Consider the following 26,807-nt stretch of genomic DNA (forward strand, 5'->3'; position numbering starts at 1 on the left):
AGCAGATATTTTTTTGGTGTATAGATACTTCTGCATTAGAGGGGGGGAATTCTATGATCCGCAACACTCACACATGAATGAAACTTTCCCACTGAGTCCTCTGCATCTCCTCTCTCTCTTGCCCTCTCTCTCTCTCTCTCTCTCTCTCCTTCTTTCTCTTGTTTTGGTTCAATTTTAATGCATTCCCTCCCTAATCTGGCTGTGGAGAAGAGGGGCTATAGAGAATCTTGTTGAGCGTGTGTTCATGGCTGACAGCGTTGTGAGATGACTGTCACAAAGGAGGATGCTCATTAGACAGCCAAGGCTGAGGCTAATCTGATTAGCAGCTGTCACACCGTCTTCCTGCTCACAATGACTGCCCCGCCTCTTCTTTCCACTCCATTGCTCTGCTGCCTCCTTTCTGTCACTTTGTTTCTTTTTCTTTTTTATTCTATTTTTCCCCCTTTTTCTTTCTCTACATGACCACCCCTTTATTCTCGGGGCTTGTCTCTCTTGCACATACAGTCTGAGGCTTATCAGAAGATCCAGCAGACCTTGAGAATATCAGAAGTTTTACATTCTTAAACCACCTTCTTATCACATTTCACCCACAAATATATTCCTAGTAGATACTACACACACATTTCCACGTTAAAGGGAAAGCATTTACAGAAATTTTATGCTATTCTGATACTGTTGACAAACCATTAAGTTGTTCTCCACAACTACAGGAAGTGCAAGAATACAGAGTTATTTTGTGAACATGCTGCAGTTTATTACAATTTATTCCTCAAGCTGACAGTTAGGATAATTACCTGTGGCAGAATCATAATTAACATTTGTAGTTCCTTTCCTGCCTTGGTGGTTGTGACAGATCAAGAAGTCTCCTTCGATAACTGTGTGGTTTTAGAGAAATACTGCCATAGCTTTGGTTTGCTTCACGGTATTAAAGGTGAGACTGCAGGTCAGTCCAGTGCTGTCGAGGTTGTTTATCAGAAAACTCTGTTCTAAACTGATTGGATGCTGAAGGCACAGCTCAGTTTCTTTAACCTGTTTCTTGATTTTAGTGTCAATTTGAAGATTCATGCAAGTGATAACAGCGTATTACCTCTCTGGACAACTGGCCTCAAAACAAGAATAAAACTAATCAGCAGCTCCTGCAGTTTGGGTCAGTGAATGTTAATGATGATCAGTGGAGGAAAGTGTTGGTTCCCAACTTTGACACGCAGCAGCAGAATCAGCACAGCTGGCGCTAATGAACTAAATAGGTGCTGCTAATTAAAGTTTAATAAGCTCAAGTTTGTTGTCCGTGAACCAGGATACTGCAGATCATGGACCAAGGGCACTGTAAAACCTAACGATACAAACACCAGGTCAGCAAGGGTGTTTGGAACAACTTATTTTGTCTTGCGCATTAACTGTTTGATAAATTCTGCCTTTTTTGAGTACTGGACATTTACAGCAGTGCACATCTGGTATTTTAGGATGCTGTTTTCTAACTACTTCCCATATATACTCACAATCATAAACGCAGGTAAATGCTGGCCTTGCTCATATTTTTCATGTTATAATGCTTTGTTTGGCGTCCGTAGGCAATATAAAGCATAACTCTTATGATGATAATTAGATGCTCAACACATAAGCTCAAGTTTCGATGTAATTTCAAAGAAATGAGAGAAGAAAAACATGTAAAAGTAGATAGCAATTCAACATTCTCGTGTGCAACACATCTGTATAACATAAAGGGAAATGTAAATATGGTATTCAGACGCCTCCTCAAGATCTTACAAGTATAGAATTCATAGTTTTGAAAAGAAATAATCCCGTAATCAGCATTTAATGAACCATTTTTATTATAAAATGGTTTATAAAAATTTAAAAAACCCTCAAGCCTAGTGTGAAGCACTGTGAGGAAAAGTCATGATCGTGCAAGGTGTCGGGAAAGTGGAGAGCATTCATGAAGCGAGCAGCGACCCGCAGCACTGGACTTCAGACGACAGTATGGCTGAGCGCTACTCACCATGGAGCCCACATGTCCACTCTCTCCTTTTTCCCCTGCAGGTCCTGGCATTCCCTAAATGCCAAATGCAGATATAGTGACAGGAATGAAATGAAAAAGAAAATGTTCAAATGTCAAATTGCAGAGCAAACAGAATCATACTGATTCTTCAAATAGTAAGTTTTATTTTATTTTATTTTTTTGTTTTAACCTGCAGTCCAGCAGGACCAGATGCCCCCTTAAAGCCTCTGTGTCCCTCATCTCCCTTTGCCCCGTTCATGCCCTGCTGCCCACGGGGACCAGGTTCGCCGTCGGCACCCTGAAACAACCACAAAAAAAAAAAAAAAAACAATTAGACAGCTGATCACGCACAAACGAATCGATAACATTGATGATGTATTATGATGTGATCTGCTGCGGTCATACAGATGGTCCGGGTTGGCCCACAGGTCCTTGTAATCCAACAGGTCCTGGGGGTCCCTGAAGAACCAGCAGCACAGTTCAGCACACATTCACTGAGGAAGTACATGATTAAAGCCATCTGTTCACTGCTCTGGAGGACGCACTGTCCACACAACACACTATTACAATGAATTACCCCAAACCAATTAGAAAACAGTTTGTCCTCCACCTCCCGGTGATGCAAAGTAATGATGTCGTGCTGCAACTGTTCACATAGAGATTACACTCACAGCTTCTCCTTTGTCTCCTTTGCTGCCCTTCTGGCCAGGTCCTCCTATTTCTCCCTATAGTGATGAGACACACACACACACACACACACACACACACACACACAAACACACACACACACATGCTCCAATGAATCAAAAAATCAGCAAGAAGCCTCGAGTAATGCTGCAGTGTGTTCTTGCTCACAAATGCAGCCCACCTTATCTCCGTCCTCCCCTGGAGGCCCGGGAGGTCCTGCAGCTCCTGGAAGTCCTGCAGGTCCCAGCTCCCCGTCTCGCCCGGCCGGCCCCGGGAGCCCCTTCTCTCCCTGGGGGACGGATGTGGAAAGTTCTCTCATACTTATCTTTCCGATATAGCAGCACGACACACTGATTAATGCGCCGTACCAGGAAAGAAACTCATTCCCAAGAAAAACAGGCCTGACGGCGGCCATGTTTAGTTGTGTCCTCTCTCCCTCTCTGCTGTTTTCTGTCTCATAATGACACATTCCGAAGCCAGAGCACATGTTGTTTATCACCTAGTCGTGGGAGGTGACGGTGCCTTATGTGTCCACGGACGATGCTACCCAAGAAAAGAAAATTAACAATGTTCCACATCTTACTGGCTCGCCTTTCTCTCCCATGGGCCCGGCGGGGCCCACGCCGCCGGGTCGCCCCGGCTGTCCAATAGCCCCAGCTGGCCCGGCGGGGCCCCTCTCTCCCGTGGCACCCTGGGAATAAAAGGAGATAGAGAGAGAGGTGAGGTGAGTGTATCACATAATTCGCTCTCGTATTTAATGCGGCGGGCACAATGATTGGTTGCCATGGAAACAGCCTCCTGCTTCATATGTCCCAGCATTCTATATTACATAGTGGCTGAACGTGATGGGAGAATGGGATGGAAAGCAATTTCAGAAAAAAAATCAGACTTACAAGAGATCCCGCGACTCCAGGTAGGCCCTCTCCCCCCTTCAGACCCGCAGGACCCTGGAGAAGCGCCAGAACAAACAGCCTTCATCATCGAGGAGCGCCTGCATCATTTACCACCAATCGGGAAACTGCAACAGCTTTCAATGGCTTTGGTCTGGCTGCCACTGGTTTAAAATTCAAAGAGAATCTGTAAAGGAATGGCGATGGAATGGAATTCACCGTTGCTCCCGGGGTTCCTCTCATCCCCCTGAAGCCCTGGAGCCCGACGGGGCCGCTCTTCCCCGGAGTGCCAGGTGGGCCTGGATCTCCCTACAAAAAAAACAAACAAAAAAAAAAAAACAAAACAGATCAGGTAAAAGGCAAGTGGCTGATAGCGGGTCCTTACGCAGCGATAAATCACCCCAACCAGCAAGTCACGCCACGGAAGAACATTTATCTTTTTACGAGCCATAATACACTCAGCACTGCGAGGTCTCCTCTGTTATTTATTAGCAAATTAACGGACAGGAAGTGACCCGGGAGATAAGATATTCAAGCAGAACCGAGAGAGTCCTTGGGCTTTGTCTAATATACCAGTTATAAGGTGGTACTAGCGGGTGATAATGATCCTGACATTATGATGAAAAGCGCTCACTTTGGCCCCCTCCTTCCCGGCAGCTCCCGGTAAACCGTGCTCGCCTGGTGGTCCCGGTGAACCCGGGTGGCCTCTATCTCCGGTTGGCCCCGTATCACCAGTTTTACCCTGAAAAGGACCGCAGTGAAAACCGTTGAAATACGACAACCGTATTCTTAATAAATCAAAACACTACAGGAGGATTTCTTTCTTTCTTTTTTCAACCTGTGGTCCAACGACTCCTGGGGGGCCGGGGGGGCCGTTCTTGCCTTGGAAGCCCTTAAAAAAAAGACAAATGAGTCTAGTGTGCAGTCAAAGATCGTCTTATCTCAAATCACTAACGAAACAGTCTGCTTTCCTACTGAAGGATTACAGGCCTCTGAAATAACAGTATCTTTATTAAATTGCGTGAAGGTCGTTTAGAGGTGACTCACCGGCTCTCCTCTCTGGCCTGGATGGCCTGGTATTCCATCTTTTCCGGGCGGACCCTGAAAGAAAACATTTCTGTGCATCACCGTGACCTCCTTTGTGACCAAAAGTGAACAGAAAACGTTGTGATTCATTGTATACGTTATATAAAACGTTAACGCCACTCACGTTGGGCCCTTTAGGTCCTGGCTCACCATGTCTTCCCTGAGGCCCTAGGGGACCCTTTAGGACAACAACACATGGAGCCAAAATGCACCTGTGATTCTAGAGTTATTTATTTTCTTGTCTGCATCGTGCAACGGTGGAAACGTTACCTGCTCTCCGGGGGATCCTGGAGGACCGTCTTGTCCGGCAGAGCCCTGCCGTGCAGGGAAAATAAAATAAAAAGATAAATAAAAACACAGTTAAAGGAAAACTCCGAAGATTTTGGACCCACGCCCTTTCCCTATCATTGACAAAGTTAGACAAGCTCATAAATACTTTTTTTTGTGTCTGTGCATCTAGTGGCTGTCTCCCAGCTGTTAGCATCGTAGCTAGCTTAGCTCAACTGCTGGAAGTCAATAGGAGACAGAGCCAGACTGATGAAAGTGGACAAAATACTCCTTCCAGTGGTCCAGGGGATGGCGTATTAGCACGTGAAGTAAATCCAAATGGTTATAAAACATTTTAAAAGATGTGTTTTCTTTTCAACCCTTTAAAATAACGTTTTTAAACACACAGACCTGTACATGCACAGTGCTCCGCAGAAGGATATACCGGAGCACAGCAGTAGCAGCCGGAAGGAGCAGAAGTAAATAAAAGTGCGCTCTGTGAGTTTTATAAACCAGCGACTTTTTTGGTGAAAAGAAAAACATCATGCCTCGGAGGTGCATTGTGATGTTTTTCTTCACAATGAGTCTGGAGAAACAGAGTCCGGCTCTGTTTCCTATTGACTTCCAGCAATTGGGCTAAGCTAACTACGATGCTAACAGCTGGGATCCAGCCACTGGACGCAGAGACACAAAAAAGGTATTTATGAGCTTGTCTAACTTTGTCAATGATAGGGAAAGGGTGTGGGTCTAAAATCTTTGGAGTATTCCTTTAAGCATCAGCCTTTCAAACATTCCCAGCCTGCCAACGAGGCTTTAGTTTTCCCAAGTCGGTGTTTGTGGGTGAGAGTGTAAACCGAAGCGTCCCCCGCCAGACAGCAGCTTCTCGCTGCAGCAGATGGCCCGTCAGCTCCAAGTGAATCGCAACAACCAGCTTCGTACTCGGCCGAAGCGTTCATCCATACTTTATGAGCCGGCCAGCTGCGTGTTTATGCATGCAGAACTGCAGGCGCATATGTCTTTACCCCTGTCGCGAGGTTTACCTTTTCTCCAGGCTTCCCGGTGGGCCCGTTTGCTCCTCGTCCCCCCCGAGCTCCCTGTCGGGAAACAAACACCCGCCTGATGAACTCATATAGAACTCATTTGGAGGTGGAGGATAAATATGTAGCGTTGTGAAAACATGGAATGAGTCACTCCCTCAAGTTACGGTAAATTGATGATCTCTAAATAAAGCCGGCAGAGCTTCACATGCTGGAGAACACGGCTGCTGTAGCAACACTCACATTAGAACCTCTTTGACCTCCAGGACCTTGCTGACCAGCTGGACCCTGCGTCAAAAAGGTCAACAATTACTAATGATTTGCTTCCCTTGAGACACAAACATGAATATTCTGAAGAAATCTGAATCTGATGTGGATGTAAATGTCAGGCGCAGTCCTCCTCACCCTTCGTCCCTTCTCCCCCGAGACCCCGGCCGCACCAGGGAAGCCGAGCGATCCCTGGAGATACGGGTCGAGGTTAATCAGCGTCGGCGCTCCATTTATCATACATCACCTCCGACGTCTCATTAACTCATAATTAACTACTGTATCAAATTAAAGCAAATCTAATCCACAAGCCCAACACAGCCTTAAACACGCCATTCATCAGCATGTAATGAATTGATGTCATTAATGAACTATAAATAAAATAGCCTTTTTTTTTATGTGTAATTCATCTTCTTTTATTTTTAATTAGACGGGAAGCTGTGCAGCCAAAGACACACATCTCGCTGCTTACAGCCGTGATAAAGGAACCAGAGGACACATTAACTGGTCATAATAGTCCATCAATGTAAAAATCACCTTAGGACCTTGTCTTCCTGGGTATCCTGGCAAGCCTGGCACACCGAGCGTGCCCTGCAGAGAGAACGGCACAGGAAGCGGCAGGATAAATATGAAAAAGGAAAAATGCACCGCCGTTCATTTAACTTTTTATAGCACAAAGTGTAGAAGGTATCTGCTCGTGTAGCAAAATCTTTTACAATTAATGCTCGCAGTGATGATATAAAGATTAAATGCCAAACATACACACTTTGCCGCTGGCAATTCTGCCTGAGCTATAACCACTGATGATAAATACAAAAGAATAAAAAATCTATATGTTCAATATTCCAGTGGATTCAAGCGCTCGTTTAATCTAAAGGTCTTGTCATATTTTAAAACTGAGGAAAAAAGTGAAATATCACTGGCTGATGTTACAAATTTAGCAGCACAACAGAAGGATTATCAAGCTTTTGTGTTTCCTGCCTCTTTGAGCGAAAATGTAAAGTTTGTACCTTCTCGCCAGCTGTCCCCGGGGGCCCTGCGTCTCCCATGGGTCCGACTTGTCCCTTCAGGCCCTCTGCACCATCTTCTCCATGAGGGCCAGGGCTTCCATTATCACCCTAAAGTCCAGAACAACAGCAGAAAAGAAGGGGCAGTTTTATCTCTCCCTTGCAGAGATGAGATCTCAGCTGGTACCAAGAGGGCACCCTCACCCGATCCCCCTTCAGGCCCATGTCGCCCTTGAATCCAGGAAAGCCGTCTTCTCCCTGCGAAGCATTGAGAGGAGACGAGGTCTAGTGATCTCTTTTAAACGGAAAGGCCACTATATAATTTGCAAAGTGTTCTTCCAGTCACACTCCGGACTGACCTTCTCTCCTTTGCTCCCCTTCAGACCCCTGAGTCCGTCGGCTCCCTGTGAAAGAGCAGGAAAAACACTTCGTTCGAAAGAAGCCCAAACAACAAACCTCCCCTCAACTCCCTGGACAATATTTAGTCTAATTCTCACCAGTATTTCCAGAAATAACTCATTCTAAAACACCGAACTCATCTTTAAACATGTATTGATTTTCTTTTCAAGCTACTTGGCTTTACTGTGGAGCGGTTATTGACCTCACATTCATTTCACACTAATAATTGCCAACAAGGTCGGGTTTCCCCTAAAGGACGGCGAGCTAAACTACCAAATAAAATACCAAACCTGTGGATCTAACAAACACAAACACCCAGTAGAATGCCATGTGATGACAAGTTCACTTTTTATTCCGCATTTTTTGAAAGCGCTCTCAGGCAGGATGGACGGCTCGACTCCTACGCTCGCGGCTCGGCTCTGACATTTGTCCTATCCGTCAAACGCTCCACACTCTGTTGTTAGCAGTCCCCTTGAGAGCCGCGGCGCTCTCCATCCACCTGTTGGCTGTCAGTCATAACAGCTTGTCCGTCACGGGCTGACACCAAGCACGGAACAGAAATGCGAGGGGGAAATAAATATATCAGCGAACATCACACCGGAGATCACGACGCATTTATGTCTCACCTTCACTCCACGTGTCCCTGGGTACCCAATAGGCCCCTGAGCACCTGGTAAACCCTACATGACAAAGAGAAAAGTAACAGGCTGGAGCCATTGCGGTACTTTGCATGTAATAAGGCGGCCGGCAGCAAACAGCGGTTCTCTGACCACGTGAATGATCGTCAGACTGTGTCACTGTGTCTCGTCCTTTATTATAAGGAAAAAAGCACATAAAGCAGTCGATGCTGATGAGTGCGTGCCTCTGACACTAATGGGCTAATGCTCTTCTATAATAAAGCTGATTGCGATGTTGGAACACAATGTCCGTAATAATGAACCTTAATGAGACTGAATGTAGAGTTACAATAGATCGCGAGAAGCAGCATGAAATCACCATCTTAATATCAGTCCGGAGCTTATATTAGACAAGTATCAGACATGCAGTTACCCACTTGGATGCCTTTTTCTCCTGTGGGGCCCTCTCTTCCTGGGTGGCCCTGGAAGACAAGAGCAATTCACTGTTGCATATATGATGATTTATATAGTCAATTTTTTAAATTTTTGAATGGAAGCAATGAGTGAAAAACACTGTGCTGAAAACAATATAAAGGCTGTAGTATGAGACTCAGATCTTGTGGGAAAATTATTTGTTGTCGATAAGAAAAGATTCACAGATGGAATTTTTTTTTCCCCCAAAATATGCAGATTTGGATCACATTTAGAAATGAACTAGCGTCTGTGTTGCTGCTTCATAATGGCAATCTAAAAAAGAAAAGATGGCTGATAAAGTAATTCAACTGGTAAATTGAATCAATTAGAGTTGACATGTTTATAGGCAAACACAAACAAATATGTATAAGCAAAAGCTTACTTTATGAAAGGTTTACATGGCAGCGCATTTATTAACCTGTAGAACTGCAGATTTTACACTTCAGGCTGATCTGTCTGAGCCGATTTATGACTATTTTATGGATGTTGATTAAGACTGACAATAATGTCTAAATAAAATACTTAAAATCAGACACTGCGAAGACACTGACACAAAAATACCGAGTTAGGTGTGTATGTGGTAATAATGCATTCAGTTTTGCACGTGCACATTTATTCTTACTTACAGGTGGACCATCAATGCCGGGTAGTCCCTGCATGCCTTGTTTCCCCCGGGGACCCTGTGGAGGATATGAAAAGGTATGAATAGTTGAGCTAAGCTTGAATTACACCTCAACTCATCCCTAAGAGACTACATTTCCCACTTTACCGCTACATACTGGATTTATGACTCAGTCCATTTTTTAATTTCTTTTATCCATCTGTCCTCCTGATGTGCAGCCGCTAAGGCCGTCCCTAGATCCTGTTTATATGTGCGTGCGTGTGTGTGTGTGTGTGTGTATATGTGTGAGTGTGTGTGTGTTTCCTGAGTATTGATTTCCTGTCTCGCCCTGTCTTGTCTGAATGGGAGCCAGAAGTGGCTGCTGGGTTACACTGTCCTGTTCAGACTGCATCTCCTGCGTACGTGATGACAGGGTTCACAAGGTCGCATCTTTAATTCTAAAATTAAGTGAAAGACATGCCACCTACCTTCTCTCCTGGCAATCCAATAGGACCTTGAGGTCCAGGCAAGCCCTAGGCCACAACAGAGCATCAATTGGGTGTCAGAAGATGAGAGGAAAGAAAAAAATCCTCAGAGCTTACAATCTGTATGGTTTTAAGCATTATTAATGCATGCGTGCGTTTAAGCATCATGAATGCATATCAATGTATTTTTTACTCTGCTGAAAAGCTGAGTTAGCGGTTCATTAAATTCTAACATTCGCTTACAACATTTTAAAAGTAGCATTTAATTTCTATGAATTAATGAACAAAAGAACCTTGTATTTTCAGAAAAGCCCTTTCCCAATGAGGAAAGTCTTTATTTTCACTTCCATTTTTTTTGTGTGACATGCATGTGGATTAATAAAATTGTAAATGTGCAAAAGCACAGATAATGTTTTAAACATACAACTGAAGCAAATACATCAAAACACTGGCAATTGTTCCGGTGTCTGACTTGCACGTCTTGCATGAAATTTGCATGTCTGACTTGCAAAGGGGTTCGTTAACTCCCGTGACGGGAGGATGCTTTCTTTTCTGTGAAGCACATTACCTGCACTCCTGGATTTCCCTGTTGACCTGGAGGCCCGATCTCACCAGATGGACCCTGAGAACAAGAAGCACGGCTCAGCGCACAATTTGTTTCCGCATGATCTCCGTCATAAACTTAAATCACGTGACGAGATATGCGGTTCGCCAAAAGGACGTAACGGTTTATGTTTTGAGATTACGGTAAATATAATGATGAGTGCAATACCACTAACCAGGTTGCCCTTTGCCCCCTGTACACCATCATTTCCATGAAGTCCCTGACAAAAAAAAAAAAAAAATGCACACAAGTCAGTAAAATCGTTTTCTAAAACAAGAAAGGCGGTTCAATAGACTTCTGCTGTTTGTCTTTATAAGCATATTGATGAGTCCGTGCACTGGAAAAACCTTTCACAGAGTGGAAGGTACTGAATAGCTCTGATTCTGTAATCAAAGTGATGTTGACTTACCGGTGGGCCAGGTGGGCCAGGTGGTCCCCTTGGCCCAACTAGACCTCGAGGGCCCTGGAGAGAAAACACAGCAAATAGTCAGCAGCCGACCTGCATTCATGATGAGACTGAATGAGGCTGGAATACAAAATCACAAATCAAAACTAAGAAGCACGAGAGAGTAAAAAGCACGGAGTGTGTGTGTGTGTGTGTGTGTGTGTGTGTGTGTGTGTGTGTGTGTGTGTGTGTGTGTGTGTGTGTGTGCTGTTTTTGTCAGCCTCCCTCTTTGTAGGCTGGCCAAGCCACCTGTTCCAAAGCCACATCTGTGATCTCCTGGGAAGTGATTGATATGGAAATATAATCATTCAGGCCAGGATTTTATCTCTTCCCTCTCCGGCTCGCTTTTTCTTTTTTTTTTTTTTTTTTTTTCCTTTTTCCTTACTCCATCTCTCTTATCTCATTCAGCACCAAACCAAATTTCTGTCGCGTTTGTCTCTTGCAGCCTCACTTTTCCCATCACTCCTGCTCTCTCATCAGAACGGCTCACTCCTCTTCCTCCATGTGTCTTCAGGGTTTAACTCTGTTTTCCTAATATGTCTTGTGGCAACTCTATTTCTTCCTGAACTAGGTAATCTGTTTGGAAGGACAGAGCCCTGCTGAGCCCTCACCTCACCTACTGGGGGAAAGATGGAGTGTGAGTCATAACCAATTAACCAGCGCTCACTGCACTTACACAGGAACAGTGACAGCTTCTTCAGCGGGGCTGTTAAAGTCTCTGTTTCTAAGCGATCCAAAAGTATTTTCCGGACTGAGTCTCCGTGACAGAATTTGAATACAGTACAATGCAAGTCGAGATGCAAGCAATTTCCCCGTGACCTTTTCTCTCTTGATGCTAGGGTGAACACTGTGGCAGCGTTGTTTTAATAAGGTGTGACCGTCCTAGTTTTATGTGAGTGTGGGGGGAGGTAGCGATGTGAAATGCTGTGCAGTTTTCTTACTGTATGATTGTTTTGAGCAGCTGATTTTTTTTTTTTTTCTTTTAATTGTTCTCGTTTCTCAAGTCATGCACTCACAGGTTCGCCTGGTGACCCTCTTGGCCCCACAGGTCCATCGGCTCCCTGAAACAAATGAACAAGAAACAGATTCAACACATAGATCTATTATTCAATCTTAAGTCTGGAAACATTCAAAACATATTCACCCCCACAGATATATTCTGTAAAAAAAAAAAATAAAAAAAAGCTCATTAAAGCAATTCCCTTCCTGTCAGGTAGAGCTGTCCAATCTGTGAGCAGGTGCTCAAGCACCATCATCATAAACTTCACCTGTTTACCTGCTTAGTCTGACAGCTTACTGACAGAACTCATATCGCTCCGCTTTACAATTCCGTTTCAAGGAAGGATGTACCTGGTGCCTTGAACGAACTTAAGTTCGCACACAGGGTAGTTAACAATGCAGCAGATTATTGTTTCTGTAGTGCTTTACCATGTAAATATTTTAGAGTTCATACAGCGATCTGAAAGGGTTTCCTTTTTAACGCAGCATGATAGACACGTTGCAAGAAACAAAGCACAGACCAGCAGGATTTCTTTTCTGGGCTATTTTCTAAGTTTGATCACCACTTTGCACGCACCTTCTCTCCTTGTTCTCCAAATGGTCCTGGAAGGCCGGGTTTTCCTCTGTCCCCCTACAACAACAACAACAACAAAAAAAAACATCAGCCACAAATTCTGTTTACAGCAGAACAACATCAAGCTCTGTTGGACAAATCGCCACAACTATATACAAGTAAACATCTGCTATGTGACGTGTAAAGTTCCCCAGCATGATAGATTTGAGTGTTTCAGTCTGAATGACCTAATAATTACAGTTACAATGTCAAATCACAAAAACTCACTCTGTGTCCCTTGTCTCCCGGGAGACCCGGCAGGCCATCAAAACCCCTGTCGCCCTGATAAGTAACAGAGAGGAAAGTGCATTAAACCCTGAAACACACGGTAATGTGTAAACATTAGCAGAATTGTACTGAAAGTCTCCCCTGGCAGAACCTCCCATCTGCTGTGAGAGTGGGATGGGGAGAGAGAGAGAGAGAGAGAGAGAGAGAGAGCTCAGATTAGCTGTAGGTCTGCTAAAATGCTGCTTTGACTGATAAAGACTCTGCTGTTCTGTCAGAGCCAGCATCAGGGGAGACTGATTTATTTACTAAGCTCTTCCTGCAGCTGTTGTGTATTGAGTTGCCTCGTTGTCAATAACAAATGTATAATAGGCCGGAGGCTGTCTAATACCTAAAGGCTTACACTTGCAAGTGGAGATAGTTTGTTATTGTAGAAAAGTGCGCTGCCTAAACATGAGTGGTATTATTGTGCTCAAAGAAACAAGAAATTAAATTTTAGGAAGGCGAGGAAGCCACAAAGACACCGGCAACAATGGTGCGGTCTTAGAAATAGCCACGTGGAAATAACACAGTTGCATGAACACGATCGCCGTAGAGGAATAGAAATGGGTTTTATTTGCAGAGTTCATTACCAATGCATTGCAGTTCACCGAGATCTCTCAGAGTTTACCTTGATGCCTGGTTCCCCCGGAGCTCCACGACCTCCATCTGCTCCTGCACGCCCCTATGAGAGATGCAATTCTCTTAACGCAGCCTCCTCTTTACAGTACATCAGGCACAGTATGCTTTTAACACAGCTTGCAGATATAAAGGTTTGGAGACCTGCATTACTCAAGATTTCTCACCCTCTTGCCCAGCTTCCCATTAATTCCAGGAGGGCCTGGCAACCCACGTTGTCCCTACATGAAAAATGAGAAAAGCAAGACAAATGGGAAAAGGTGTTAAAAGAAAGGTGAAAGGACAAAAGGAAATCGATATATGATAAAAAGTTGTTATGATGGAGGCAATATGTGAGTTTGACATGATGCCAGCTCTCACAGGAGGACCGCTCTCTCCATGGTCTCCTTTCAGTCCAGGGAGCCCTGGAAGACCCTGCAAAGTAAAAAAAAAAAAAAAAATACAAATGGAAATTCATACAACATTTTTCAAAAGAAAGACAAACTCTTTACTCAATGCTGCACTGAGGAAACAAATCACACAAGCTCAAACCATAAAAGAAGGAGGACTTGTTTTTCTTAGCTTTTGTATGAATTCAGATTTTACAAGTGATCATCATCACAATAAATGATTCAATGAAAATTGAGAGGGCAGAGCTTTAATTTGGTTAAAGACAGGAAGAGTGTCTTACCACTGGTCCTGGTCGCCCTGTGAGACCAAGAGGACCCGGAGGCCCTTTAAGAGACAGCTGAAAGACAAATATACAGTTATGAGGTGTTTGGGCAATGGAAAAGGTACCATTTGAACATGTCAGATTCAATGATACAGTGATGAACAAACAAAGGACGATGAGCAGACACACATGGAGAGAAAGTCAAAGAGACCTGTGGATGGGCTATGATGCATAGTGTGGTGAGAGGTGGAGATGCGAGGGTTTAAGGGGAAGGGGAGGGCTGGATGGAACAGGGGATTCTGCCATAAAACACACTAAACTATTACTAAGGCAAACGTGATGGCAGTACAAAACAATAAAAAAATCTACATACTGCATTAAAAAGACTGTAACGCATGTTTTGAAGTCATTAATGGTGATGAGTTTTGTGATTTTTAGAGTTTTTCCGGGCAGAGGAAGCAGAAAACATGAATGTCTGCTTCCTAAACTCAGATTGTGTTCAAAGTTTGTGTTGGATTTGATCTTAAAATGAGGTATATGTGGAGGAGTGATGGGTGCAGCCTCAGAATGGCTTTATAATTGAATGTGTACCAGTAGAGGAGCCTGCCAATGGACAAAGACAACCGTCCTACCTCGGCATACGGAGTTAAGTGATGAGCGATTTACTTATAGCCGGTAATGAGTCTCAACACTCAATAATAAGTGGCATCCACATTGCAACAAGGTCGAGCAGGCATTCATACACATCACCATTGTCTATTGATGGCATAAATAATAGAAGATGTTTCCATTTTGATGGTCTTCTGAGGAGTTTACCTGAGCCTGCTGCATGATAGCCTGTGCTTGAGCCTCTTGGGGGGAAACCGCTGGTCCCTTCTGAGAATCGCCTCTATACTGAAACTGGTGAAAAAGAAATCAGAGTCAGCTTCCATTGCAGGATTCCCTAAATGCAAATGAAGTCAGATCACATAGCCCCCCCTTGTGGTCAGGGCAGTGCACCGCACTGATGAAGTAGCATGTATCAATGTGCTTGGATGTCATACTGGCAGCATGAGCACGGTTCCTGGAGGCCCTGGGATCCCATCAGCACCATTCATACCAGGACGGCCTTGGGGGCCCTGAAAGGGAGAACATAAAAAAAAAAAAAAGTCTCAGCTTTTCTGTGTCGTAGTGTGTGGATCAGTGCACGTCTGGTTCACTGAAACGATTTGGACTTATTTACTTCACGGGGACAAAAACAGCAATGCAGCTCAGGAAACTTTAAGGTGATTTTAGGGTAAACGTAGGTATTCAGGAAATTAATGCAAATCAGTGTTATGTCTTCTGCAGTGATGGAAGTATGACCGAAATGTTTGTGTATGTATGGTTTGTATGTGGGAGGCAGAGAACCAGAGAGACCCGAGAGCTGAATGGAAGGGAAAACATCACTGCAATCTAATCTTGAAAAAAAAGAAGAAAAAAAACTCAATTTCCACATTATGTCACCCACACATTTACGCACTACCTTATCTTCTGTTTACACACTGTAAATGTCCCTCTTAGGAAGTAGTTTAAGGTAGCATTAAGTCATAAAGCTCTCTGGCTCTGAAGTATTTTTGTGTGTAACTGGTAATTGCTTCAGTGCTGCCTTTCGTCACGACTTTTTATTCTATATAATTCTATACATTTTTGACAAGAGCAAAACACAATTTTACCTCAAAGGTAAACATTTCTATCTATAGATATGTACCTTGAATGCAAAACAAAATAAGTGTCAGTAATCAGTGTATGTGTAGAAGGAGTGCTTATGCGTATTACTGGAACGAACTGAAATAGTGAAACAACTCAAGCGTTTTATGCTGCAGAATAAATGTTTTAGTTTTCATTAAAGCAGTTATATGAAAATCAAATTCATGCTAAACTTAGATAACATGCTACTTTAATACATGAGAAATTTATGCTACGATAACACGTTTTCTGACGGGCGAAATTCTAAAACCCATCAACTTCTAGGAAATGATGGTGCATCTGCCTGTCTGTGTGTGAGCGTGAGTATTCCACAGTGATGAATCATGGGAACAAATGCTCATTCCAGCAATCCCACACAGGCCCAAACAAAAAAAAAAAAAAAAAAGAATCAGGTCACACGTGTGAGCAAACATGGTCCCTGATCACCAGCGGGTTCAGTTCAGTAACGCAGGGCATTTTAATCCCTTGGACACGTCTCAAGGTCAGAACAGAATCTGCAGCTCTGTCTTTCGGGTCAAGTGTCAAAGCGAGGCCAAACCAACATTCAAACAGTGCATCGCGGTAATGAATCAGACTCACCCGTTCCCCGGGATCTCCCCTTGGACCTGGAGGGCCTGCTGGTCCAGCTGGGCCAGGTAATCCCTGCAGAGGAAGCAGTCACAACACAACACAACCAGCTTCAGGTTTTTCTTGAAATGAAATCATGATTACACCTTTTGATCTTCCAAATGCAGAAAACTAATCTCATTTCTTAAACAAATAAATGGTGTGGTTATAAAAATGGTGTTAGCATTAGTATGTCTAAATTCCAACTGATATCATACGAATAGTTATCACTGCCTCAGTGATAAATGCCTGTCAACAATGATAATCTACTATCTGATCTCTTCCTAGTGGTGTATTTCTGTTGCAAACTGTCAAAGTTATCGCTGATTCGGCTTGCTTTGGTTTACCTCGGGCCCCGGCGGGCCTGGGGGCCCCTCCACAAGTGTACCCTAGAAACAAGCACAAGGCAGCAAGGAGTGTACATTAGGAGGGTATCCAGTCATTCCAGCTCTCACAACTCGAGCTACTAGACTATTCATTAAATGCCTTCCAGCAGCTCACCGGTTCAATAATAGCCGGCTCTCCCTTCTGACCTTTCTCTGCTCTGAGGGTTGCCTGAGGAGGGGAGACCGATGAATAGATGTGGATTGTCAGAAATCACTTGACACAGGCAATTGAAGACATGACCACTCACTTGATGTATGAGTTCACTTCGAGTCTTACCTCTCCAGCCCACGTCTCGGCTCTCTCCCGCTCTGCAAAGTCGAAGCCCTCATCATATGTTTCATACTCTTCGTATTCTGTGTCGTTCTTGAAGTCGTCATATTCAAGAATCTGTGAAGAAACCGGGCGTTCCATTAGTAACAGGTGAAATGAATACCCAAAAACCTCTCTGTTTCCTTTACAGGGTGAAGCCATTCCTCAATATTTGCATTTAACCTACCCCATACTCGGTAATGTTGGTGCTCACTGTTACTGTGGAAACTGATAGATTATCATTGAGGTCTGCGTAAAGGCCATCTCCGTGCTCCTCCATCACTGGCTTCTTCACCGCTGCGTCCTCCTGTAGGTCAGCGCATACACTTATATGAGTCACGGCAAGGATGAACCACAAGGCGCTGAGCATGTCCCTGCAGGGCGCTGTGCTGCCAGGAAACACACATTTATTAGCGTAAAACATGAGTGTTAGCAAAACAGGTGGAATTAATGGGAATGTGAATGCTTATCCAGCATACAGGCTCACAGGTGTGCAGTTAATTACAAAACTGGAATGTAATTAGCTGATGGACTCCACCACGATTCACGAGACAGCATGAGAGAGACTACAACCGCTACAATAACAGCGTGAGACACAAAATTAGTTTACGTGGCTAATTAGTAAACAAATAGGAAGCAGACATACGCAAAGATTTCTTATTTATTATTAGATGTAAAAAACAAAACAAAACTGGAGGTTTATAAATTCAATGGCAATATAATATGGACATTATTTATCTTGAATGAAACTAAAAATAAGATTATATGTATAAAAAAATGTATATTATACAGAAGATTTATTTCATGTGTTGTGTATCTGAAAATAATCTTCAAAAAAAAAAAAACACACAGCCATACAAATTCATGTAAAAATTCAATTTAAAAGGCTTCCTTTGTTTTCTGGTGATGATTAGGAAGGTGCTGGTTAGTGTTGGCAGCTACTGGAGAGGTGAGATGAGGAAGAGGTGCTCTGGATGGTTAGGAGGGAAGTGACTGGTTAGAACTGGGGGTCGGGTCGGACGACATCTACGGGTAAGGTTGTCTACCTCCTCTGTAACCTTCAGTGCAGGTAGCATGCTAGGTAGCACTGTGGGGCCGTCGGTTGTGAAGAAAGGTTCGCTTGTGGGCATCTGCAGGGTGTGGTCAAAAGCTCCCGTGCTTGGAGTGCTCTTAATTTGTGGAAAATCCATGGATTGTAAAAGTCCAAGTGCTTGATACTGAGGCGGTGCTGTGGACACTCGAAGGAATTCATCGTCGACGGCCTCCTCTTCGTGTTTTCTCTTCCTGGATCCCTTCTTGCCCTTGCCTTTGCCTTTGCGATTGCCTTTAGAGCCCTTGTCCCGCTTCTTTTTGTTCTTCCTTCCCTTCCTGTCCCTTTTGGAGACCACCTTTGATTCCGCCGGCTCGTCACTTTGCATCGAGTCATCGGACTCGAGCAGGGAGCTCTTTTCAGGGAGGAAAAGCAGAATGCAGGACGAGGGCACAGGTGGAGGATGGAGGAAGAAAACAAACACTGTTGTGAATGAAAACACAATAAAAGAAACAGCCCTCTTCAGGAAATGTACACAGGGCCTGTGACTCCCTTCAGGAGGTCACACACCCGCTGTGATTCCCACTGAGCTGGTAAAACCTAAATCAAACACGAAATGAGAAGGAGCAAACAAATGTAGAGCCGCTTTCTCTCAGTCAAAGTAGAAGACATATTTGCATGTAAGGTCAGAGATCACCCTGTCTATGACCCTACTGAGGTTTTAATTCCTTGTGTACTCTGCAAATGTAGTTCATGTTGACCATTGTAAGTCACTGGCGTAAACGGCCGTGACTGGAAATAAGGCAGAAGGCCCAGCCTGCAGAAGACATCAGACACGTGAATGAGTTTCAGTTGTAAACAAGGTCAATGTGTAAGAGAGAACGATGGGAAGTAGGTCAGTGTGGTGACAGATGTTAACATGTTCTTGATTCAGAGCTCATTACTCAGCTGTAGTTCTGTGGAAGCCAGCTGGATCACAATCGCTGGCCTCACGCTCGCATCGATGAACCCTCAACATGTGCATCATCCCCGACTTGGCCCACCAAGTAATCCACTGACAAGTATGCGCTCACATTAGTGTGTCTCGCACACACACACACCCACGCACAGGAATCCAACGGTTATCTTGGAGCTGCGTTTCCATAAAACTCAGTAATAGTGAAATAGAGAGCTGCTATCATTCTTCTGATCTCCAGCTTTCAGACAACCAAAGAAATATGCAGTAATTCATTTCCATGATAGATTCATTTTTATACACGCCTTGAGGAAAGCAAGAGCTATTATATTATATTTGAGTTATAGGTTTCTAAGTGAGTGTGAGTCTCTTCCCAAAAAGAACACCTGACCTTAGAAATTCTTTACTGCTGGCTGCGTTTAAAAGAAGGCATGTACGCTGTGATTGATGGCGTATTCTGTACTAATCGCTTAGGTTTCTTTTGACACAAACATGTATAACATGTAGATGTACGAACAGGCTCCTTTTACTGGTGGCTGTGAAGCTGGAACCCCTGTAGGTCTGCTTTAGTGTCAAGAAAGTACAAAAATGGAAGCAGAAAACCTTCATATGGTACACAGAAGAATTAATCCAAATAAATACGAAATACAAATCAGGCCTCTGTAGTTAACAGTCATGATCTCAAACCGCGTTTTACTGCCAAGACTGAGCACAGAACTGGACAAACATTTGGGTAAGTTGTGTAATCAGGCGTCGTCTCACAAACCTCCGTCAGGTCCAGAGTTTGGCTGTTGTCGGGCAGAGCAGAGTCACAGTCTGGCATGTAGTTAACGCAATAGTTGGCAGCAGCCTGGGGGTCTTCCAGAATCAGGAGTTGCTGAATATCTCCCTAAAATAAACCAGAAAGTAGACAGAGAGGAATCAGTTCACTGGCACACATACAGAGTCTGCTTTTTAGCAGTGTACAGTGAAAAAGAAAACTGAGCCTGCGACAGTAATGTTACAGTGGTACACATTCTGTGAACCCCAGCAGCACGGCGACATGTGTTCAGGACCGCAACAACGTGCACTATAGGCTCATTATCAAATTGCTGTTGCTATAATTGCTGGCGACTTTTCCTGCTCTGTGTTCCCATAACTCCAGCAGGGGCTGACTGTGTACATTAAACAGTCAAATCGCCGTCTCTCTCACCTCCCTGTCAGGACCTTTCACTTCCCATCCTGCCTTGGAGGCAGAGCCGCAGTGTACACACAAACATGCACGGAGACAGCCCCGCTGGACCCTGCAGCCATGAGCCCACAGCCTCATTTAGCTTTAGTGGCCTCACACTCAGCATCACTCATGTCTTCTGTCAACATCACATTGTTGCACAAATATTTAGAATGCCGCTGTCCCGTAAGATCCGTCTAATAACTTTGCAAAGCAACAAGTTTTGGTGTCACGTTTGATGATTTCTGAGACTAAATTAGCTACAAAGAATACTTGATAACAATAAGTTGATCTCTTATCAGAAAGTAAAACAGAATAAGCAAAATAATGGCGGCCCTGCAGCACAGTGCTCGACAACATTTCAAATTAGGAATACAAATATATGTAATCGATGAGCTAAAGCAAACATTGAACTGTGGTCCGAAGACAGATGGCAGCCACTTAACTGAGATTAAGTGTTTGATTTTGAGTTAATTATTTTCCCAATGTAATCGCTTTAATTGACTTTACCAGCTAGAGGTGAAATAAATACAAACCTTTAGCTATTCTATTACCCACCACTAACTCAAGCATCTTCTAATACAGATAAAAATGCTTTTTTTTTTCTTTTTTTCTTCTTAGCAATGCAGGGCCAAGCAAAGTAATTGCATGTAAAATTGTAAGCCTAGCGTTAAATAGACATTTAGGAAGTTCTTATCCAATTATCCTTCTTGTCTTTTGTTTTGGCCAAAAGCCAGTGTCAAGCAAAAAGAAGCACTGCACTCTAAGGTGACAGAGAGAGGGAGAGAGAGGAGAGGGGTAATCCAATCTAATCCAATCTCAATTTGAGATCAAAGAAGGTGCTTTCAAAGAGAAGTTTTCCTGTTTTTCTTGCTGAGCAGGGGCCCTCGCTGGAGACACACGGCGAGTAAAGCACTGCCCAAAAACATGCATGAGCTGCCACCCTCCATTTAAGATAAGGCGAGTTTTAAAGAGGACGTGTGAGGGCACGCTGAAAACTAAAAGACTTCAGCTGAATCCACACGGCTTTCATGAGGTCATACATGCTGGAAATGGCTCATTAGTGTTTAAGAGAGTGACTGCTGGGTTTCCCATGCTGTCTGCTTCACGGTGTGTTCCCTAGCCAGAAGGTGCACTATTTCCACACATTTTAAAAGTAAACTGACCTTCTCTAAAAGAAAGATGTTTTCTCTACCTTAATCAGATCTCATCTCTGAGAAAAACACTCGTGCTCTTGTCTGAGTCATAATCCTAACTATTTGAGGGAGCAATTTCAGGTTCACATGCTCGAAGACACTCAAGAATTACTGAAATATCTGACCGCCATCAAAAAAAAGGGAAATGTTATTCCGAGTCAAGGCCTGATCACTATATTCCACCACCTCGTCTTTGTGGTAAGTTACTCCAAATAAGCTTCCCTTTGATGAAATGGTGAGTAACCATTGCTTCGACATATCCGTCATACTGAGCCAAACAATTCCCCGTTTCTTGTTCAAAGTGAGACAGAATTCACTTAAATTTCCCAACAGTTGAATGTGGAGCTGGATCTAAACAGCCAGCATGTTGGACACACATACAGAATGCACATGGCAGCCGAGCAGGAGCCCCACTGCTCCTCATGTTTTGATTTGAAGCAAATGCAAGAAGAGTGTTGAATCTGATCAACAAACTGTTTTGGCCGTTTGTTTGCAATCTGGAAGCAATAGAGACATTAGTGGCCGACCACAGTCCCCGTGCTCCCACGCTGAGCTCCCACGGTGGAAGAACTGGGCCAGAACGCCGGCCTCCGCTCCCCCCCCCCCCCCAGAACCAGGGCCTGGGAAAACAGGCCCAGAGGTCATCCTGCCCCATTTCTTCCCCCCCCCCCCTCCCCACTGTGATACCAGCCTCACCCGAGGTGTGCACCACAAACAGAAACACACAGGCACACACCTCATATTTTATCATCGCTCGAATGAGTGAAAAATCTACAACAACTGTGAATTTATTTCTCACGCTTCACAGAAAACCTCATGTCACGGTTCAATTAAATAGATTAAATTCGGAGTAAACACACATGAAAACAAGAAGTGCAAGGATTGCATGAACAGATAATCTAAAAGATATTAGTCATCACCGCAAATTTGCTATCATCGCCATAACTCCTCACGCGGGATGATAAATAATGGCGTGGGAGTGTTTCTGGCGCCAGGCCAGAGATTAAATGGTCTCTATTGCTTCTGAAAAAGGGAAATTTATGGAGACCAAGAGGAGACATATTTTTTGTCTGAGGAGGGATATAAAGTCGTTTAAAAACTGAAAAGCCTGAAAAAAAGAGAGGGAAGGGCGAAGAGGGAGTGGAGCGTAAGTTACGACATGGGAGGGGCCGCAGAGGTTAAGCCAGGGCGCAGTGGACAAGGTCAGAGCGGAAGGTCTAAACTACGCATGCAAAGGACCAAAGACGTGTAAGAGCTCTTATGCCAAGGGCATCTGATCCGCTTGTTGAAGATGTTTGTGGTTTCTCTCTGTTAGGAATTAAAGAGTTATAACTATATAACGATATAATTTCTTATATTGGAAACACATTGTGCACCTATTTTACAGATTGTGGGGTTTTGTCGGAACATGAAGAGACAGGGGGATGGGAACATGGTGATGACACCGAACCTGAGTGTTACCTACTACCCCCTCAAGCCCAAATATCTGTGTCCAGCTTTCTATTTTTTTTTTGTTTTTGTTTTTTGTTTTTTTGCTCTTGATCAGTCATACGGCCTGAAAGACATTGCAGGCAGAGGGGGTTGAGCTCTATTTCATGCTGTGGGAGAGAGATTTAGAGTGGAGCCTCATTGGGAATGACAATACGACAGGCGCAATGCATTGTCTTCCAAAGCACAGAGAAATGACTTATGAGAATAAAGGTTACCGCAGTGAGAAGAAGAAAGGGAAATGCAATCACATTTGCAGATTAGATGGAATCTTTTCACTTTTTTTGCGGTTGGACTCATACCCCATTGTCTCCATAATTCTATAGAATCAATAAAGCACTTCTTTGTGTTACTTCTTTGCGAAAGAGTGAACCTTCTACCCATGTGACACAGGTCCTTTGCTATAAGGCCACATGAAGTATGTATTTTCTGCAAGAAAAGGAGCCGTGAACTCCAAACATGTACTGTCAGGCACGTTGTTGAGACTCACAGATGGCCACCCAGGCTGAACATCTATAGCTACAGCCAACAGATATATACTGACAAATCCAAAAAGCAAAGAGAATGTGTTATTTTTGGACGTGTCTGAACAGCTTGCCCTCTCCTCCAAACTCTCTCCAAAACACCTCCTGCCTTGTTCCTGCAGCTTGTGATTGACAAGTGACCCCTGTCGTCTAGTAACCTTTGAAATTCTACCTTTTCCTTCTTGAAAGCTCTAAGGTTAAAGGGAAAACTTTGAGAATATTAAATACATTTCAGTCCTTCCTATATAGTGGGTTTTCACTTTTAAAAATCTATGCAGTATTAAATGATGCACATACAGTGTGATTGAAATAGAAAGGCAATCAAGTTGAATGAGAATCCTAAATTTCTATGCAGACACAGCTTTGCAAATGTCTTTTAAATTAAGCCTGTCTGGTTTGCTTTCACACTTTGGATTTTAAAAGTCTTTGTAGGTATGACTGGATAATTGGATCACCATTAGGTCGGCTTGTAAATTGATTAAGAACCTGCCTGAATCATAATCACTTTGCTCATGTGGCTCTGGAGTTGTTCGGGTCAGTAGCCGTGTCAGGAAAATGAAAGTCTTCTCATTAAATAAGATAAATCTTTGCTGACAAATACAATAATATGCATAAAGTTAAATTAAGAAAATAGGGTCATCTAAATAACCCCCGCTGTGGCCTGTTGGATGATTCAGCTAATATGCATTGTATTATTCCCCCTGTGAATCTAGGTCTCACTTGCACAACTTATTAACACAACACTCACACAGTACACACTTTAGCTGCCTCAGTTTGAAATAGCAAAACTACACGTTTCATATAAACTGCATACTAGCACCACTGCAGCCCTCCATCAGGTATTCAGGAGCAGATAATCTGAGCTGTTTTCAACCTAGTACAAGCAGGGGAAATTAGAACAGATCAGAAAGTGGTGCCCATATAATGTGCCTGTCTGTTTTAAAAATCTCCTTGGGTAATGCCTCACCTCGAAAGCATCTTTATCCAGGAGGCGTGTCCCGAACACAGTCACACCCTCGGTGCTGAGAGCAGGATTGTCCCCTCGTGGCAGATCCAAGGTCTCCACTTTGAGGCAATCCACGTAAAGGGTCACAGTCTTGTCCTGCACGCTATAGGCTATCCTGTGCCATCTGAAAGCACAAAATTGTTAGAATTAAAAGTTTGTATATTTTTGTTAGGGAAGTATCTTGGAAATACAGCATTGGATATGTTTTCTATTTTAAGATATGCCTGTCAGCAGAATCAGAATTGCAAAGAACTACAGTATCTCATTCCTTCTGCAAGTCAAGCACAGCAGAGGGGCCAGCTGAAATATGAAATCTGCACTCAAATGTCAATGCTTTGGGAATGCAGTGCATCCAGTGTAATAGAAAAAAATGACATATTAATGGGAGATCTGATCTCTTGAGTACATACGTGCTGTCAAATTAAGCAAAAAGTAGATATTTCATTCATAACTGATCAAATATTGAATAAAAAGGTCTTTAAAACACTCACTCTCCATCAGCGAGGTTGATCTTCTGGAAGATGGGGTACAGTTCTGGAGGTGGCTTCCCATGTTGGTCTTCATACAAGAAGACGGGAGACTGGCCCACTTCAAGCCCCAGCTGCTGCACCCCCTGATCGTCATACACCGAAAGCAAGAAGAACTGAGAGCCCTCCTTAGCCCGCATGGTCGCCATCAAGGAGAAACTCTCAGGAAATCTGGAGGCTGCGAGAGGAGAGGAGAGGAGAATTGGTAAGTTATACCACACAGCAGGAAACAGACATTAAAAAAAAAGGACATCCAGGCACCACCTGCTGTCAGTGAGACCTGAGTAAAGGTAATGATGATGAAAAATGTTGCCCATTAAAATAGTGGGGACCCAAGAGGTGAAGAAGGTGAAGACAAAAGAAGTTCTGTTATATTTCTTCATGTTTCACACAGAAAAACAGAGAGAGTTCTGCTATTTTTGGAACTCGGGTTCCTCAGAGACTATTCTTTACATGGTGAGGTTTAGGAGAGACGGTCCAGTACCGGGAAAGAGCTGCTTGGTGGGAGCGCTGAGCTCAATCTTTTTGATCTTATAGGCCAGGTCTGCCTCCGTCGTGCCCCTCCTGTCGGCGCAGAGGCCAACCTCCAAGGATACTCCCTCCATGTTCTCTGAAAGCTTCAGCGCTTTGAGAACGTCAACGGGATCAGCTGGGAATAGAAAGAAAGAGACAATGAACCATCTGGTCATAGCGGAAGAGCAGATAATGAAAATATGTTTCCATGCACACTGATTCAATGTCTTTAAACAAGATGGTGTTAAAAAAAAGAAGCTTCGAGCTTCTTTTTTTTTTTACTGGTTGTAGGATTGAATTAGCAAAAAAGTAAAAAAAAAAAAATTCTATGAAAAGATTAAGTTTTTCCACAGATAGCAGAAACATGTTTTAGCCGGGTCATCTTAGCACTTTAATTCTAGCGGTGTTTAGCACTTTTCTGCCTCACTCTGTTAAGTGCTGGTTGTTTGTGAGCTGAAGAGCCGGGTTTAGTGCGGCTGGAAGCTGATTTTAAAGTGCGGAGTCTTCCTGCTTCCTCGGAGTCGGAAGAGGCGAGCTCCTCTGAGATGTGGCGGCAGGTGGCCAGGTCTCTGTGGGTGTTATTAGAGGATAGGGGTGGTACGCAGCCTAACCCATAATCCTGCTGCAGCACACCTGACAGCTGACACCTGCACGCCGCTCGCCCTGCACCAGGCAGTAACTACACAGCCACAGTCTGGAAACACTGCCGTGACTGACTGTGGTACTCACTGATGAAATAAGCCATAACATGCCAGTCAGTTTATTGTAAAACAATCAGAACAACTTTAAGGCTCAAAGATGAAGATGATTTTTTTATCTCTATGCCTACTAACTAGGAAACCAGAACACAAAGTATGTGGACACACTATCTTTTTTGATTCTGTAAAAAAAATGTATACTGAAAACCTTTAAATCAGTTTGACTAATCCAGAAAAATGTGGTTTTTGGGAACATAAACACATTCTCAAATCATGCATATTTTCAAAAGACAGCAAATTGCCCCTCTAGATGTGAGGTTTTTCCAAGTGTAAACTTTTTTTTTTCTCTCTACAATGAGTCAGTGCCTGATTTGCAGTCCAGTGTTCATGTTATTAGATGTTGTGCTGATAAAGTGCTGCCGTGAGCATTAGTCAGGATCAGAGCTTTGTGCACCGCCGGTCTCCCACCAGCTGCTAGAGAGAGCCACTCAGCACTTAGCATTCTAGGCATCTGAAATGAGGATCCTAAACCCAAATTGCCTCCTGTAGCTCTTGCAGCTCATACAGCGCTCGCCTTTTATTCTCCTTGTTAATTAAA

The 26,807-nt window shown here is 43.7% G+C and overlaps 1 protein-coding gene across 1 annotated transcript in view; it reads right to left on the bottom strand.

Annotated features, from left to right (window-relative positions):
* The window catches only part of col5a3a (collagen, type V, alpha 3a), a 43,502-nt gene that overhangs the window by 9,332 nt on the left and 7,363 nt on the right, over positions 1–26,807 (bottom strand). The window contains exons 2-47 of the mRNA XM_030089180.1: positions 25,483–25,647; positions 24,963–25,176; positions 24,433–24,595; positions 19,810–19,936; positions 18,109–18,644; positions 17,250–17,369; positions 17,030–17,140; positions 16,868–16,921; positions 16,714–16,755; positions 16,340–16,402; positions 15,076–15,150; positions 14,849–14,932; positions 14,051–14,107; positions 13,741–13,794; positions 13,548–13,601; positions 13,373–13,426; positions 12,706–12,759; positions 12,442–12,495; positions 11,882–11,926; positions 10,830–10,883; positions 10,596–10,640; positions 10,385–10,438; positions 9,820–9,864; positions 9,357–9,410; positions 8,694–8,738; positions 8,266–8,319; positions 7,600–7,644; positions 7,445–7,498; positions 7,244–7,351; positions 6,771–6,824; positions 6,372–6,425; positions 6,210–6,254; positions 5,970–6,023; positions 4,933–4,977; positions 4,787–4,840; positions 4,624–4,677; positions 4,415–4,468; positions 4,211–4,318; positions 3,796–3,885; positions 3,580–3,633; positions 3,270–3,377; positions 2,868–2,975; positions 2,671–2,724; positions 2,405–2,458; positions 2,190–2,297; positions 2,000–2,053 (exon numbers count right to left, since the gene is read on the bottom strand). Of these exons, the coding sequence (XP_029945040.1) occupies positions 2,000–2,053; positions 2,190–2,297; positions 2,405–2,458; positions 2,671–2,724; positions 2,868–2,975; positions 3,270–3,377; positions 3,580–3,633; positions 3,796–3,885; positions 4,211–4,318; positions 4,415–4,468; positions 4,624–4,677; positions 4,787–4,840; positions 4,933–4,977; positions 5,970–6,023; positions 6,210–6,254; positions 6,372–6,425; positions 6,771–6,824; positions 7,244–7,351; positions 7,445–7,498; positions 7,600–7,644; positions 8,266–8,319; positions 8,694–8,738; positions 9,357–9,410; positions 9,820–9,864; positions 10,385–10,438; positions 10,596–10,640; positions 10,830–10,883; positions 11,882–11,926; positions 12,442–12,495; positions 12,706–12,759; positions 13,373–13,426; positions 13,548–13,601; positions 13,741–13,794; positions 14,051–14,107; positions 14,849–14,932; positions 15,076–15,150; positions 16,340–16,402; positions 16,714–16,755; positions 16,868–16,921; positions 17,030–17,140; positions 17,250–17,369; positions 18,109–18,644; positions 19,810–19,936; positions 24,433–24,595; positions 24,963–25,176; positions 25,483–25,647 (3,836 nt within the window). The remainder of the gene's footprint in view (positions 1–1,999; positions 2,054–2,189; positions 2,298–2,404; positions 2,459–2,670; positions 2,725–2,867; positions 2,976–3,269; positions 3,378–3,579; positions 3,634–3,795; positions 3,886–4,210; positions 4,319–4,414; positions 4,469–4,623; positions 4,678–4,786; positions 4,841–4,932; positions 4,978–5,969; positions 6,024–6,209; positions 6,255–6,371; positions 6,426–6,770; positions 6,825–7,243; positions 7,352–7,444; positions 7,499–7,599; positions 7,645–8,265; positions 8,320–8,693; positions 8,739–9,356; positions 9,411–9,819; positions 9,865–10,384; positions 10,439–10,595; positions 10,641–10,829; positions 10,884–11,881; positions 11,927–12,441; positions 12,496–12,705; positions 12,760–13,372; positions 13,427–13,547; positions 13,602–13,740; positions 13,795–14,050; positions 14,108–14,848; positions 14,933–15,075; positions 15,151–16,339; positions 16,403–16,713; positions 16,756–16,867; positions 16,922–17,029; positions 17,141–17,249; positions 17,370–18,108; positions 18,645–19,809; positions 19,937–24,432; positions 24,596–24,962; positions 25,177–25,482; positions 25,648–26,807) is intronic.

The sequence above is a fragment of the Salarias fasciatus genome, chromosome 4, assembly GCF_902148845.1.
Source record: "Salarias fasciatus chromosome 4, fSalaFa1.1, whole genome shotgun sequence".
NCBI classification, from domain to species: Eukaryota; Metazoa; Chordata; class Actinopteri; order Blenniiformes; family Blenniidae; genus Salarias; species Salarias fasciatus.